General features: G+C 42.0%; 1 protein-coding gene and 1 long non-coding RNA gene across 4 annotated transcripts in view; one reads left to right on the top strand and one right to left on the bottom strand.

Annotated features, from left to right (window-relative positions):
• The window catches only part of CHN1 (chimerin 1), a 93,330-nt gene that overhangs the window by 53,220 nt on the left and 24,029 nt on the right, over positions 1 to 16,081 (top strand). For all 3 annotated transcript variants that reach the window (XM_053947754.1, XM_053947755.1, XM_053947756.1), the window contains one exon: positions 11,466 to 11,543. In XM_053947754.1, the coding sequence (XP_053803729.1) occupies positions 11,466 to 11,543 (78 nt within the window). The remainder of the gene's footprint in view (positions 1 to 11,465; positions 11,544 to 16,081) is intronic.
• LOC128790728 (uncharacterized) lies at positions 9,017 to 10,958 on the bottom strand. The gene is made up of 2 exons (XR_008431836.1): positions 10,698 to 10,958; positions 9,017 to 9,481 (listed from the first exon to the last, which is right to left on the bottom strand). It is a non-coding gene; the product is annotated as an uncharacterized LOC128790728 (long non-coding RNA).

Raw genomic sequence — 16,081 nt, forward strand, 5'->3', positions numbered from 1 at the left:
GAAGTAGTTAGGTATGTCTAAACCAAGTATTAGACTGTGGAAGAAAAGAACAACAACATTTTTCCTGTGGTTAATGCCAAGAAGCTGATCTGTTCTGGTCCTTGTTTCTTTCTTTTTAATCTTTCACAAGAAAAAATATATTTTCAGCTAAGGCTTCTCATGCTTAATTTTAGTCTCTAGCTGAATGTTTTCTGACTGAACAAAGTAAGGAGAGCAGTTTTATTACTAAGTTCAACAAACTACTTGCTCCTATTATTTCAAACCTGTCACACTTGTCATTGGCAAAGACAGCAACTCTTGACAGTTTTGCAAAGTCTTTCTTTGATCATTAACTTTTAGAACATTAAACTTTTCCATATTTAACCTCTCTTCTGCATGGCATCAGCAATTAGAAAGAGTGTTGCTTCTGGCATCTAGTGTTCCTAATGTTTCAGTAAGGTAAGAATCACCACACTGAAAATTCTGGTTCTCATTTGTTGCTCTAATCTTCATCATGTTAGTATTGATATTCCTCAATTTAAACTTCCATACAATTTCCAAAATAAGTAAAGGATGATGTGTTTCTAATAGTGAAGTTCATATTATAATGCACTTTGATTATATTGCTGTGTAGTGGAGATTATGATTGCATTTTCTTAGAGCTTAAACAGTTAGAAATAAGTTGCCTAAGGAACCTTAGAGCTAGTGTCACAGCATACAATATCTTCTATTAAGCCTTAGTCATATGGGTATGTGATTTAATAATTTTTTTCACATTTTCCAATTTGTGAATTAGATTAGTAGCACTTAGAGCAAAGCAGCTTTTACCCTATTTGAGAGGGGATTGGAGGAATTCTGTGAAAATATGAAAATACTCTGTTCCCAATTTCCATTTTGCATATAATGGTGAAACATTTTAAAAGCTCTATGCTTTATATCATGTCAAATAGTTTATTGGTAGAAGATTTCTGATGATTTTACATTGCTGGAAAAGTCTTGAAGCCATTTCCCAAAGTTAATATGATAGTGAATTACATTTGCATTCAGGCGTTTCTGTGAATTGGATGATGATTAGAGTAGCAGTATGTTTAATGCAAATGCACAAAAATTGCAGAAAGTATCCTGTGTTATGTTTCACAGAATTTCAAGTGAAGAATCTCTTAATTTCAAGTGAATCTCGATCCCTTAAGTGACAGTTTCTCATTCCCTCCAGCTTCCATCCCAATCCTTGCTAGCGCTGGTTGCAGCTGGTGTCTGGGAGCTTCCCATCACCTCTGCCACACTGCAGTTCTCAAGGCAGACTCCCTGCTCAGTAAGCTGATTGTGCTGAGAGCTTCCTGGACAATTTTTTATGGACCTGATGGGTTAATTCTCTTGGGCTGTTTTTATTGTTGAAAATTCACACAACTTCAGCATTAGAAAGCAGTGTCATTTTTAAAGTGCTAGTTGATGGTGGCAGTACAAATGAAAAATTGCCCTGTAATGTAAGATGAAAAGCATGCTAAGAAAGAAAGAAGAAGTTGTGCTGGTTTAACATTTTGTTTATTTCCAATGAATTTAAGTAATGCAAATATACCCTAAACTTAGTCTTTTAGCTTTGATGTGACCTGTACTCAAAATAAAAGCTATTGGTCAAAGACCACATGCCTCTGAAATCCCAGGTGTGGACTGGGACCTGGGACTAGTGTATTTCAACTGAAAATAGACATCAACTAAACATTATGTTTTAAGAAACCACAGACTTGCTGGGAAAAAAAAAAACCAAAAAACCCTAGAGTCTCTCCTGTGTAACAGAGGTTGTATGATCTGTCCACATGCCAGGGCCTCTCCCTTGTAAGGTAAATATTCTGTATAGCCAAGATTTATGATGGGGCTTACACTGCCAGCCCCACTTTGAATCATTCAAAATCATTCTATTTTCAAATCAAGTGGTTATTTAAATTTGTTTCAAAGATGCTGTGTTTGACCATTTGAGATGATGGTTACTTGAGTGCCTGTCTTAAGATTTTTTAATAGTCATAGCTTTCTGTAGGGAAATTGGATGTTTACTGCCCTTATAGGAAAAATTTTCCTTACAGAAGTATTTTAAAATGTTAATTAGGAAACTTAGAGGGAATAAATAGGAAAGATGAACCATGTATGTAAAAGGAGAGAGGAGAAAATTGGAACATTGGTCAACAGAAGTGAAATGAGCCTTTTCTGAGAATGTGATCAGGGATTAGAAGACTTTATGGGTGGAAATAAACTGATACTTTGTTAGTAATTGATAATGTGACTTTGGGAGCAGACTAATTCTGCTGCCATTTCCACTCTGGTTTCATTCATTGCAGGTTTCCAAGCAGTCTTGATTTAAATAGAGATTTATGCAAGGAAGTGGGAGTCCACATGAGACCCATTTGAAGGATGATCAGCCCATCTGATTTTTCAATGTGCCTAATTGCACTGTAGAAAGTGAACAGACCCTGACCCACTGGTGCAGCTGTGGACACACATGGACACACATGGACCTGCAAAACTGATAATCAGGCTCCCTGAGGATTTTTGGGGAGCACTGGGGGTTACCCCATTGTTTAATTTTTCTGCAGTGAGGTGGTCCATAAGCAGGTTTTCACCATCATAAATTTTGCAAGCACGTTGCATATAGCCATTTGACAACTCTAGTATTCCTTCAGGTTAAACATTGTTTTCACCTTGACTCATCGGTTCAAATCAAATGGTAATTCAGGAAGGATTAGGAGACTTTGCATTCTTACTCTTCTTTATGCTAAATAAGTATGATTATGGACTGAAAGTATGATTAAGAAAGAAACTGTGACAGCACATGTACCATAGCAACATAGCTTATTCAGGAAGAAGTGGATGGATTCAGAATAGACGCTGTGCCAAAGGAGCAGGTGTAGTCTGAAATACAAAGAGTGTTTAGAAATTAATGAGCTGCAGTTTTCAATTATAACATACATTGAATTAGTCTAAATTGAATTACCATGTAGAACAAAAGAAGGCTAGTATCAGATGCATTAGACTGCCAGTCAAGACTAATGTGAAATGAGTATAATACATTAGGTAAGAAAATATTGATGAGGCATAAAAAGAAATTTCCATACCATTTGCCCATGGTATACCAGTAGCCACAACTCCTATTCCACAAGGAAAAAATTAAAGAACACCTAATAAATATATGAGTAGAAAGACCTTGTGGATTACATGATTTTCATTATCCCTAAGTGTACACATTTTCAGTTACAAAAAGATAACAGAGGTTGATTATAGATTTATTTTATCTGTAAGATTCTTAAATGGATATTATAAAGGAAATGTAACATTTATTTCCTCATCAAAGGGTATGGGTAAACTTCTCCTTTATTTTTATCTTTCCTTTTATTTGAGGAAATCCTTATAACAGTATGGGTCAGATGAGGAATAAAACCACCAGTCCCTTGTGGTTTCAAACAATTAGTCTTAATAGCCTGTTTTTTCTTACAATACTTTAATTTAGTATATCAGTAATGAAGAGCATTTGCCAAAAGAGAAGCGTTCATGCAGCTGCCAATTTGCATTACATTTTAACTACTATCACTCTTATAGACCACATGGCATTTATAAATTACTTTTAAGGTCTTTTTGGAGTACAGTCTGCCTTGACATGTCATGAGTCAAGAGGCTTTTGCTGGAGTGACCCTTCACTGCAATGAATGTCAGTTGACATTCATTGGTCACAGCAGCACAGCTCTCTGCAGACCTGCAGGGAGACATATCCCAGACAAAGGGATGGGGAGAAAATGCAGTGCTCTCAGCTGAAAAAGGAAATGTTGACAATGAGAGCAAGATGGAGAAGCTGCTGAGGAGCAGTCTCTGTGTTGCTGACCAGGATGAGCGTTGCTCCCCTTTGTTTCATCAGCTCCTCTTCCTGAAGGCCTTGTAGCTGCAAGACAGATCTCTCTGGCTCCAGTTCAGCAATGTGTCACGGTGTAATCATTAACTTCAACTATGTGACTAGTCCTCCCTGTCTCTCTGCTCCTGCCTTGCCCAGGGAGAGGAGCACCTGACCAAGGCATATGCTTTAACTCACTGTTAAGCATTCCACCTCCATGGCCCAGGCTCCTGGCAGGAGAGGAGGAAGATAGGATGGACTAAAACCAAAACTATGAAGGATGGAGGGTAGATGGGAAGGACAGAAAGCAAAATTGTAAAGGACAGTCTTTGTCTGGAGGATTTACTCGAGACAAATTCCAGTGTTTAATGATGCTTCTCTTCTTTTTCACAAATTGTCTTGAATGGTTTGCCTGGGGAACAGTGATGCTGCCAGGCCCTTGAGGCAGGGTACTTTCTGTCCTCTACCAGTTCTTGGTCTCCTTCTGTACTTTTCCAGATTTGGTTGGGGTTGGCCCCCTTTTAATGCAGGCAGAAGATTGGGACTGTGGTATGGAGCTACTACAAAGCAAGGAGACAGTTTCTGAGGCTGATGCCTCAGCTTGAACTCATAGTCATGGGAACATCTTTCCTCACCACAGTCAGGGTTAGGAGCTCATTTCTTAGCTTTTTGGGTAGCTTTTATCATGCTGTTTGATTGGCATCTCCTGCCTCAGTGTCACATGGCTTAGTGGCAGCTCTCCTTTTGTCAAGCAGTCACATCCTGCCTCTTGCAAGCAGGCTAGTAGTCTCTGTCTTTAGGGAAAGGGCTGGAGCAATGAGTTATTTTAACACAGGCAGCTGGGGCCATGGGGACATCTTCCACTGGTGTCTGCAGGGAAGAGCCCTGTGGCTCCTGCTTGTCCTGGGATGAGGGCAGGACTGCACTTCTTCATCCACAATGCATCTCTGTGAGGACAGGTATCACCATTTAAGCTGAATAAAAGAACTTGTAGCTATAGCTTATAAAACCCAGTGAGCACCATTATTGATTGCAACATCACACCCCTACTGTGCACACCCCTACCATGTGCCCACATACACCCCTGTAGTGGGATTTGTACCTATGCAGTGTGGAGGAAACCCCTGGAATTACCTGTGCATGGTGGCCAGTTGCTGACCTTCCTGAAAGCTAAGTCACTTGATATTAGCAAAGTCCTCCAGAACCAGATCAAAACCATAACTTCTTCCTGAAGGTACTGAGAAAATTTTATTTTATTTTTGCCATGTCTAGATCCATAGTTATATACCAAAATATATCCCGCCCCCAAGGAAAAGAATGGGTTGTATTTGCCACTGAAAAGTGCCTTGCTTTTGTGCCACTATCCAGAAAAGTAAATGTTCATTGGTTTTGCCTTGCCAGTAACTGAAAGAGAGGAATAGTCACATGGGTGCTTTTTGCTGGTGCACAGTTTAGAATTGTCATTCCAAAGGCCCATATCAGTACCTGCCAGGAGCAAATCTACAACCTGTCAGCCACTAGAAACAAAATATACCAGATCCCAATCAGGTGCAGTGACTAGTAGGTTTTAGGAGTAAAGCTACAGAAAAACTGTTCTGTTGGCTTCCCTTAAGATCTCTCTGCTTTTTTATGAATATGCTCTGTATGGTAAGCACACCACTGGGAACATATAGTCTTCCCAAATAATGCCTATACACTTTAATTGTATTGAACAATACAGTACTGAAGGAACTCTCTTTTGATGCAGTAATTTCTAGCAGCAATATCAGGCAATAATGATTTTTTTCTATAATTTTAATTTTGGATTTTAATATTTATGTATTTAATTTATTTTCTTTAACAGCCTTACTTTAAGTCAAGCCAACATTTTGGCTGAATTTGTTTAATTAAATTTTTAATTAAACATTTTTTTAAACCTTTCTTTAAAATTCTAGATATAAAATGTTCATTAGCAGCTCTAGATATAGAATATAAATAGCCATTTCTTTAGATTTTGCCGTAAGTATTTCACTGGAGGGGGTGGGGAAGGGCTGATTTAATTAGAGGTCAGTCCATTTGGAAAATTTTGTTATAAAAGCCAGAACTTTTCTCAGGAGTCAGATTTCATCATTTAACCATGACTTAAACCCAGCTCCCCTGTGGCTAACTGAAAGTGGGGCTCGGTGTTGCCTGAGGATTCCATTCTACCCGAGCACTGTGGGAGCCTGAAGGTGTACATGTGCCAGGTAAATGTGGCTGTGTTGGAATGGCAGCAAGAGAAGTCCCTGGTGGCTGAGGCTGTGTGATGGTCCTTCCCACCCACCTTCTGAGATCTCATCTTTCAGGCTGAACTTTTCTTTTAATAGCATTCCTACCCTGTGCTCACACCATGTGAGCAGAGGCAGTGGCTGGCATTAGCATTCTACAAGTGAAGAAAATTCACTGAAAGCAGATTATCACCACTTTTAAATAAAAAGTAAAATGTTGAGCTCCTCTTTCCCCTTCAGAACAATCCTATGAAAGATATGACTGGGAAAGTTATATTTAGCTTGGAACAAACTTCCACTAAGAGCAGCATTGAGGAAATTGGGCTCAGTTTCACAATCCGACTGATTAGCTTTTGAAAATCATGTACTGAGGCCATAAAATATGCTCATAAAGTGTTCACAAGCAAGGATTTTCTGAGCATATGCATTTGGCTAAGTTAGCTATACCATGAAACAGAATACTGCAAAATGTACAGTGGCTCACTGTATAGAAAACCAAATGTCTTGTTTCTTGATACATGTACAATAGGGCATCGTCTCTGATGTTTTTTAAAAACTCGTGCAATATAATTGCTGGTTATTATTAAAATACAGGGAAGGGATCATATTATATATAAATTCTGAAACAATAAAGGCATATTTAGTCATAACAACATGAAAATACCCTTTGAGAATGAAAAGCCTGCAGTGTACTACACATGCATTCTGAAGAAAACATAATTATGTGTTTGAGAGTGGAGCCAGGTGCTCAGAAAACTAAACATTCCATTGTACTGGAAATGCACATGGGCTTCAGGATCAACTCTAATCTGGTTATTCTAGGACCTGTGATCTTAACCTTACTTGAATTTTTCTGTTTTGGTTGGGGTTTGGTTTTGGGTTTTTTTTTTCCCCTGAAGTAATTTCACTTTATTACTCAACAAATGGGAATGCATTGATTTCCCTTTTTAGAAAGATAATTTGTGTGATGTCAACTGAACTGTGTGACTGGATTAAACTTACATAATGTGTCTTTCAGAGAGTGACTAATTGGAATTTACTGCAAGTCGCAGATGACTTTTAAATCAATTCTGTGAAGGCTTCATAATAAGACTTACTGATTGGGAGATTAGTACCAGCAAATATGCATACATTATCCAGCTGACACTGAGAGCATATAGTGCTCCAGAGAGCAGCTGTTTCTCCTGCAACCTGAAGGACTACTCCAGGAGAAAGTGAGGAAAGTGGAGAGCCAGTAGGACCTAGACTGAACAACTCTTACAGCTGAGGTTTTACAACAAATGGGAACATTTGAAATAGCACATTACACTCTTATTTTCCTTTTTCCCCCCTTCAGTCCATATGTAAATTGTAGAACCTCTAAACAGATGTCATAGTTTAAAGGATGTTGTTTTGCTGGGTTTGGCTTTTCAGTGTTTAAATCACTAAAATGTACAGGACTGAGGCTGCTCTGGTTGCATGCTCTGCTGAGAAGTTGCTCAGCTGTTGCTTCTAGTCATTCCATTTTCAGTTCACCCCAGCCCTATGAAATCATGTCCTGAAATTAAATTTGAGAATGACAGCCTTGCAGTTTCCTTCCTCATGGAGTCTGCACAGCATATTCCTCCCTGCATGTGCAATTTTGATTGCAAATGTTTGTCACACACAATTGCTTAAAAAAACCCCAAAAAATTAAGACTTAGGAAAGTGGGAAGGAAATTACTTTCCTCTCCAGATTTTTACCTCTTTTTCATCCAGTATGTAGCAGACAGTATCTTCAGGCACTGTCTTCAGGCAGAGCAAGTTACAAAGATAATTTGTTGGAAAATGAAAGGCTCTGGAGAAGAGACTTTGCTGGCAGGTGGGAGTGCAGGAACCACTAGTGGAGAGCAGGCATTGAGTCAAAAGCCTGCTGAAGGTGTAGGAAGAGGAGCAAGACCTGCAGGCTACAGGCAAGTGAGACAGCACAGAGAGCCTGGAGCAGGAGGGTGTCTTGGGAGTGGATAGCTTCCTGCAGGATTTGAGGTAAGCCCCAGGTCCCAGACTTCACTTGTTTGCTCTCAGGGATGACTCATTTCTGCAGTGGCTAGGGCTGCCTGAGGACAGTGGCTTGCTCTCTCTTACTTTATTATCTCGCATACTAAAAAGTTAACGATCTGGACCTGCCTGATGACCCAAACTGTTGTCAGGAAAATGTGTACAAAAGAAATTTCATTCTTCAGTTTGGTTTTCGAAACAAGGGATTTGGTGTGTGTAAAGGAAAGCATTACTTTGCAAAGCCAAACACCCAAAGTTAGGCAATGGCAAAAGAATGAGCATACACATTATAAAATTGCATCATCTGAAAGCAGTTGTATAAATTTTAATTTTTCAGTTGCTAGCTATATGGCTTTAACTTTGTTTCAGTCTGTTTCTGGTGTACACTACTGCAGAGCGTATAGCCCAGGTGAATGGCTGTAAGGGTAGGTGGTGAGCCCAGTATGCCTTTACTTGTAAACAGCAGAAAATGCTGTGCATTGAACAACAGGAAGCTGATTTATGTGAAACCAATAAGCAGTCTCTGTTAGAGTACTGTAACACAAAGCAGTGTTAAAATTAAAATTCATAATCGTATAAATACTTTCCAGATTAGGACGCATTTTCATAATTACAACCATGAGATAGGACCTTTCCCCGTTGGGTAATTTTCCTTACCTTTTTATTGGCATTCTTAGATTTAATTTTCCAGGATCCAGAGATCTGTTGCTACTAGCATGACTCTAAAGTGCTATTGAAAATAACTCAGTTCTTCAGAATTAGGAAAAGGGAAGGTGACAATTAAGGAGTAAGTATGCCAAAAACCAGATATGTGCACTACTAGCGATTGAAAGGGAAATTCAGCCTGCTTTATCTTGCTTCTTAAGTTGGAATTACACAAAATAATAACAGTTAATTCTGATAGTAAAATTATTGTTGAAAATCACTGTGTTATTTATTTCCAACAAATTCCATTTTCAAAGAATTTATTTCTAATATGAAGTTTTGGTGATGCATTTTTTCCCCTTAAAAATAAGAATAATTTTAGGTTGCAGAGAAAAGTGTAATAAAATGTTTTTAGAATTCATTATGTACTTCCTGAGCCTGTTGTCATTCAAAGTTGTTTGGAGCAGATGACTCCTCTGGAGCAGGTGTAGGTCCACCTTGTTCCATGAGGACTTTCAGCTGATGTAGTTCTTGGGAATTAAACCATGAAGGGAGAGGAGAGGAGAGGTGCTCCCTGAGTCCATGCTATTTTCACACTTTGTGTAGATAAGGTGTCAGTTTTTATCATCTCTTACTCGTCATCTCAGTTTTCTTGATCTTCTATTGCCATGGAGTGTTAATACACTTGCAAGGATGGACAGAAAAATGCCAGAGGAGCATTCACCTGCATTAGAAAGGATTGGTTAAAAGCAAGACAGGCAGATTGAGGTAGTCGTTGGAAAAGTATTTCTTAATAGGATGTATCAAGCAGCCTCCTGCCTGTATTGAAACCGGGAACTGAGTCAGACCCCTGTATGAGCCAGTAATGCCTGACAGCATCCTCCTGAATCATCTGTAGCCAGTGTTTCAATTATTAGTTGTATTGCAGATTAGTGTTTAGTGAAGCACCAGCCTTGATCCTTAATCTCTGCACCATGACCCTATGCTGAAACCCAGCAGATTTTTAAAACCTGTCGGGAAGGTACGGGTGGCCACACAAGTGAACAGAAGAGGGGCTCCCAGTGAGCACTGTTCTCAGCTGTATTGGCAGGACCGAGCTAAACTGGAACACTGTGATCCAGCTGCAAAGCACATACCAATTCCACCCAGAAGCTTGTGACAAACTGTGCTTGTCGTCGGTTTCTGACTCAGGAGAGATAAAAATACCTCTGCTGCAGCGGGGAGAGCGGTTGCAGTGCGGCAGCCTGCGCGGGGGGAGGGAGGGCTGCGCGCCGGCTGTCTGCACAGGCAGGAAAGGAAAGGTCCCCTGGCACCCTGCATCTCAGGAGGGTGGTCAGCCCCACGCTGTAAAGCTTAACTGTAGTCAGATCAAGGGCCCCTTTTTGCTGTCTCTGACAAAGACTGTTCACAAATGCTTGGGAGAGCACGAGAAGGCAAGGAGCAGAGTGGCCATCGTGGTGAGCCCTCCCGGCTGTCAGTGCTCAGCTGGAGGGAGCCGCCCGAGCTGGGCTGCCCGGGTGGGCAGCTCCGGGTGGGACATAGTCTGCCCTGCTCCTTTGTGAGCCCCTTGATTCTGGCTCCTGTGGCAATGAAGTTCAAGGTTGTGTGAAATAGTTTGTGTGAGGGCTGGCCAGGACCAGACGGCCCTGTGCACATTTCATCGTCAGTTGCATCCGTCCAAACTTCAGGTTTCAGTCCAGTGGGAGACTGTGGTCATTCACCTTCTGTTAGGATCTGTAAATTTCTAAAGAGAGGCGTCACCAGCAGTTCGGGTCTTTGCTGGATGGAGCGCTGCAATGAACTTGGGGTGACATTTGTGTTCACATCCCTACAAGATGTGAGATTGGTGAGCATGTTTTCACACGAAAAGTGCTGAAAAATGTAATTTTAAGGCGAGAGTGGTGCCCATCAGCGGTCACATTACCCGCTCATGGCCGTACCTCTTGATGCACAGCCCACGCCAGACGGGGGGGGGTCGGGGAGAGCCGCTTCCCGCCGTGTCCCCCGGGGCTGCTGCTCGCCGCCCTGCCTCCCGCGGCACCCCCCGGAGCGCAGCGCTGCCATTTTCCAGTGGTGCGTGGCTCACGCCGCGGGCGCCTCTCCCGGAGCTGGGCCGTGCCGGGAGGGGCCGGGCCGGGCCGGGCCGTGCCGTGCCGCTCCGCCCCTCTCCCCGGGCCCCATTGGCTGCGGCCGCCCCGGGGCGGGGCCGCTCCGCTCCGCGCGGGGCCGCGACGCCCCCGCGCCGGGCAGCGGGCGGGCGCAGGGCTCGAGGCGTGCGCGTCCCCGCGCCCCCGAGCCGGCCGCCGCCGATGGAGGCAGCGGCCGCGGGCTGCGCGTCCCCGCCGCCGGCTGCCGCCCGCCCCCGGCCCGCAGGCCGCCCGCCGGCCGCGCCGAGCCCCGCGCCCCGCCGAGCCCCTGCCCTCCATGGCCGCGCCGCCCGCCCCAGCAGCCTAGGCTGCGGCATGGTCCGCGCCGCCCCGCCAGCCCGAGTGTGACACAGCCGGGCGCGGGCGGGCCGCCGCCTCCACGGCAGCATGCCGGCCAGGGAGCCCTGGGCAGCGCACCGAGCCGGCGGCAACGCGGGGCACCGCGCCGGGCACGAGGGCCGGCAGCGCGATCTGCTGCTCGCTGCCTTGGGCATGAAACTGGGCGCTCGCAAGGCGTCTGTGACAATCTGGCAACCTCTTAAACTCTTTGCTTATTCGCAGTTGACGTCGCTCGTCCGAAGAGCAACTCTGAAGGAAAATGAACATGTTCCGAAATACGAGAAGGTTCATAATTTCAAGGTAAGACGTTTTCCTATCTTATTTCTTTTTCAGGCAAAGGCACTTTAGCTTGTATTTTGAAACGGGTCTGGTTTCAACACAAGGAAATTATAGGTATGCACACTGCGACTTTCTAGGAACTTAAAAGCTGCAAGTAAACCTCATTGCTGCAAGTAAACCTCATTCCTCTCATGCAGCAGAGGAATCAGGATTTTGTTGTTGGCTGCTTGTGTGCACACATTTGTTTCAATAATATTTGCCCGATCTAGTTATCTCTTTTATTTCGAATTGGTTTATACTGAGAGAATTGCTAAATGTGAGAGAAACAGCAAAGTTTTCTGTCAACTCGAATGCAATCCAGTTTTACTTTCAATGCAAAAAAAGTCTCTTAGATCTATAGTTAGATGGTTTAATTGATCTTATCTCAGTTTGTCGATGGTAAATAGCTTTGAAGGTAAGAAGTGTGTTCTGCTGCATCTGGATTGAGCAGATGGGCTGCATTTCCCTTAGTTTCTGGCTTTTCTCCTGTGTCAATGAATTGAGTGTCGAAACCAGTGATGTTTATGCCATGAGGCTGTTGGACATGCTGGCATTGGCAACTACCTTGTGTTTTAATAAAATTTACTTAGTCTTCTATGTAGCTTCTAGTTATTGTTCTAATTGCTTTAAATAACCAATGTTCTTTGGTAAGAGCAATGCATGTCAGTACAACATATTTGTGTTTTGTGTCTGTCTGTAATAGGTGTCCAGTAAGGACTGAGTAATGTAACCTTTTGGTGGTCAAATACATTTGATGATAGGCAGTCTTAATTTTAAGACTATATAAATTGATGTTTTATTGGATTCCTGTAGATGACAGTACAAATTTCAAATATATAACTTGAAGGCCAAGTGTTGTCTTTAATGTTAAAAAAAATCTAACCAAAAAACCTACTTTTATTTCTTTTAAGAGAAGGGCAGATTGTTAATACAATACAGGCATCTGATGATACAAGTGTCTATTAAATGTCTCCTGTTTTCAGTTTTTATTTCCATCATGCACGCATGTCAGAATGTGGGACTCTCCACATGCATGCACACATATTAATTTACCTATCCTCCATCTGATTTTATTTAAACCACCTTCTGCCTTTTGAGTGCAGATAATCACCAAAAGTGGAAACTTTATGTGATCGGGATGTTTTGTTTCATTTGAGTACTTCCATTAAGCACAAATTTACAAACCACATACAGAGTGGTATGTAAGAAGCATTTAATACGAATGCTTGGCATAACATATTTGTGCTGGCTGACAGTTCAATGCAGAGCATTTTTTCACAGGCTCCTGAGGTGTCCTAAATATCTGCAACATCTTGCAATTTTCATTTGTTCCTTAGAGTTTGAAAATAATTCTTGCAGATGCCAGCAGATCATGATTTTCCATGTACTACAGTGCATGTAGGATAATAAGTATTTAATTTTGCACATCTGTGTTCCCCAGATGCTTTTCTTTAACAGCCTGAAACACATCTGTTTTGAAAATAATCTGATAACCTGATTTTCATTCATTTGGGTTTGTTTATTTCTCTTTCTTCCATAAACTCTTTATGGAAAGTTTCGGAGCTGTGAGTTTTTCAGTCTTTTCCAAAAACAGGCTGTATATCTGCTCTGAGGTCATAGCCATGGCACAAACTTTCCACATAGATGGTTTTCTTTATAATAGTCATACTGCAGTTCCTTTATACATATTGTTGCCAGAAAAACATATCTTGAGAAGTAAGTTTATTCTCAAGTCTGTGGAATGGAGTTGCCTTTCACAGATAATTTTTGCTATAAAAGACTGGAAGGGGACAAGCCCCTTACAGGGTGTGCTGCATCCAACCTTCCCATGGAAGGAATGCTTCTAGTGTTCATGAACTCTAAATGTGTCCACTCTCCCATCAGAATAAAAAGCAAAAACATAAGCTCTTAAGAGTTATGTAAATACAGTAAGTGCTGTGTTATGTCTCTAAAATGAATGGCCATTGTTAGCTTGTGTGCTTCTCTCCTTTATAATTTCTTTGCATCTGTCAATTTTTTTCCTCGCATGTATAGATGTCATAATTTAAAATGTCTGCATGAGTCTCCTAGGTTGCCTGCCTAGTAGCAAATCTGCCACCCATGTGGAGAGGAAGGAAATGTCAGGCCCAGAGTCTTCAACCTAGACTTTTGAAACAAACCAAGAAATTAAATAAATTTATCCAGTTCAGCTAATCAACAGTGACTGCTGTCCCCAGAGGCTCCAGAGCAAACAGGAGTGTGTCCGCTGCTTTGTACCTCTGCAGCTAATCTGCTTTCTGTGCTGCAGGCACAAGGCACCAGACAGGGACCCCTAACCCTCTCCCAGCAGCTTCTTCGATCAGTCCCATCACTGCTCACAGAAATGAAGGGGTCTCAAAAATCCTTTTATACTGGAAGTGCTGCGGCATCCTAATAGGGGAGAAACGGAGAACTGCACATGCACAACCAGCAGCAGTGTTTCCTTGGAGAAGGGAAGATGACAGCTGCAGTCGCTCCAGAGGCAGGCTGGGCTTAGCAAACATCCCAGAGACTTGACCACAGGCTAAGGGGCCTCAGTTCTCCCTGTGCCTCGTGTCTCTGTGGGGTGGGTGTCTGGGGACACAGGTGCAGTTGGAATGCTCAGACTCGGTTGCCTGCAGCAAAGCTCAGGTAGAGGAACATGGTGGCAGAGGGGCAGTGTAGTGAATCATCATTACAGGAGTGCAGTGCCTAGGGGAGGGATGAACATGAAAGCTGCTTTTAAATTATCAAGAGGTCTTCTGAATAAATCCATTAACCTATGTTTTGCTCTAAGGGTTGTTTGAAAGAAGAATGTAAAGACAGTTTTACTAGGAGTGCTGACATGGCAGGGTTTTTGAGAGGATTTAATCTTACTTAAATCTCCTGGAATGTGAGTTGTCTCCTGCCTGAAGGGAACAGGCTGGGTAGCCAGGGTGACAGGGAGCTCTGCAAGCAGAGCTAGTCAGTAATGATCTCCAATTCTGTAATATTCTTCTGGCTGGGGAAGTCTGGTCTCTCATGAGCACATCTTAAATGCAAACATAGAGTGCCTGAATTGTCTTTAATTATTAATCTCCATAAGTAAAGAAAGGGATGATTATTTATAAATGTCAGTTCTGACTGAGTTTTAAATGTGTGTCCTTCAGGATAAAAGCCAGGTGTGAAAAGTATTCGACTTTTAAGCATATTTTTGCCTTTTCCAATTTATTTAAAAAATATTAATATTTCTATATTCTTCTCTATAAATCTAATATAAAAGATCCATTTTCTAATAATTCAAATATATCAGATTAAAGAGGCTTACATTGTTTGATACAGCATTTTATTTAGCTCTAATTGAATAATGGAATTTGACATGAGTGTGACTTGATTGGGTCTATCTTTTTGCATATTTGGATTACTTTTGATTTCCCTCCTTTTACTGTGCCTTTCTGGAATCCAGCACTCTGAATGAGATCTCTTGTAAAATGAATCATTAGACCAAATGAGGACAATCACTTCACCATCCTCAAAATTTCAGCCCCACCTTTTCTCACAGGAAGGCTTTTTCTTTCTTTCAATTCACTTACCCATTATGGGGAATAAATCTCCCCCACAATCTGTGGTACAAATGTATCAATATGGACAGGGGGGGTGTCTGAGTGATGGATATCAAGCTCATTCTTCCACCCAATGTAGATGAACAAGAGCATCTTCTATTTGGAAGCTCTGTGAGGTCCTGTGCTGACAAGGAGCATAGCTGAAGCCAGTGGGGTTATTTTCTTACAAAAAGAACTTAATCATAGGGAAAAGTTCTTTAACAGAAGAGTTTACAAAGTTCTGTAACTTCATAGAAGTGAACAGAATAGATTCATACATAATAATTCCCATAAATTTATTCTAGTCCTGGATCCTACCAATAAGAATGCTTCTTACTGTCCCTTACAATTCTCATAGTTGCTCATATTGTCCCCAAAAGGCAATAACTGTGGTAGCTTGTAAATTAAAATAAAATTGCTTACTCAGCTGATATTTAATCTATTCCATATGAAACAGCTGGGCATTTCTGGGCAGGCAGATGAAGGAGGAAGTAAGGCAATAGAGGAACTGCAAATCCGAGGGAAAAAGGGGCAAAGTGCCATGTGGATGGAAAATGAGAGGAGGACCAGGGGAAGCTCTGGGTTGGAAGGTGTGAAGTGGGTTCTAGGCCAAAAGACTTAGACAGCCAGGTAATCCAAGTGGGGTTTAAGGTTTTCTCCATCTTCTCCCTCTGGTGAGGCAGTTTATTAGGGTAGTGAACACATAGGATTCCCCTTGCTCAGTGCTCTGCACTTTCCCACTCTTCATTTCCTCATCTCTCCATTTCTGCTCTTGGTTTGTTTCAAAACATCCCACAGTTTTTTGCTGATACAAAAGGTGCATCTAAAGAGGTACCTTCTGCCCTGGGTCCACCCTATCTGACATGGAATATCTTCTGCATCTCCTCACCACCGGGTGCTGTGCTTTGGACTTGGGCACTGACCTCACTCCTTTGCCTGCTG

Source organism: Vidua chalybeata, chromosome 7 (genome assembly GCF_026979565.1).
Source record: "Vidua chalybeata isolate OUT-0048 chromosome 7, bVidCha1 merged haplotype, whole genome shotgun sequence".
NCBI lineage: Eukaryota > Metazoa > Chordata > Aves > Passeriformes > Viduidae > Vidua > Vidua chalybeata.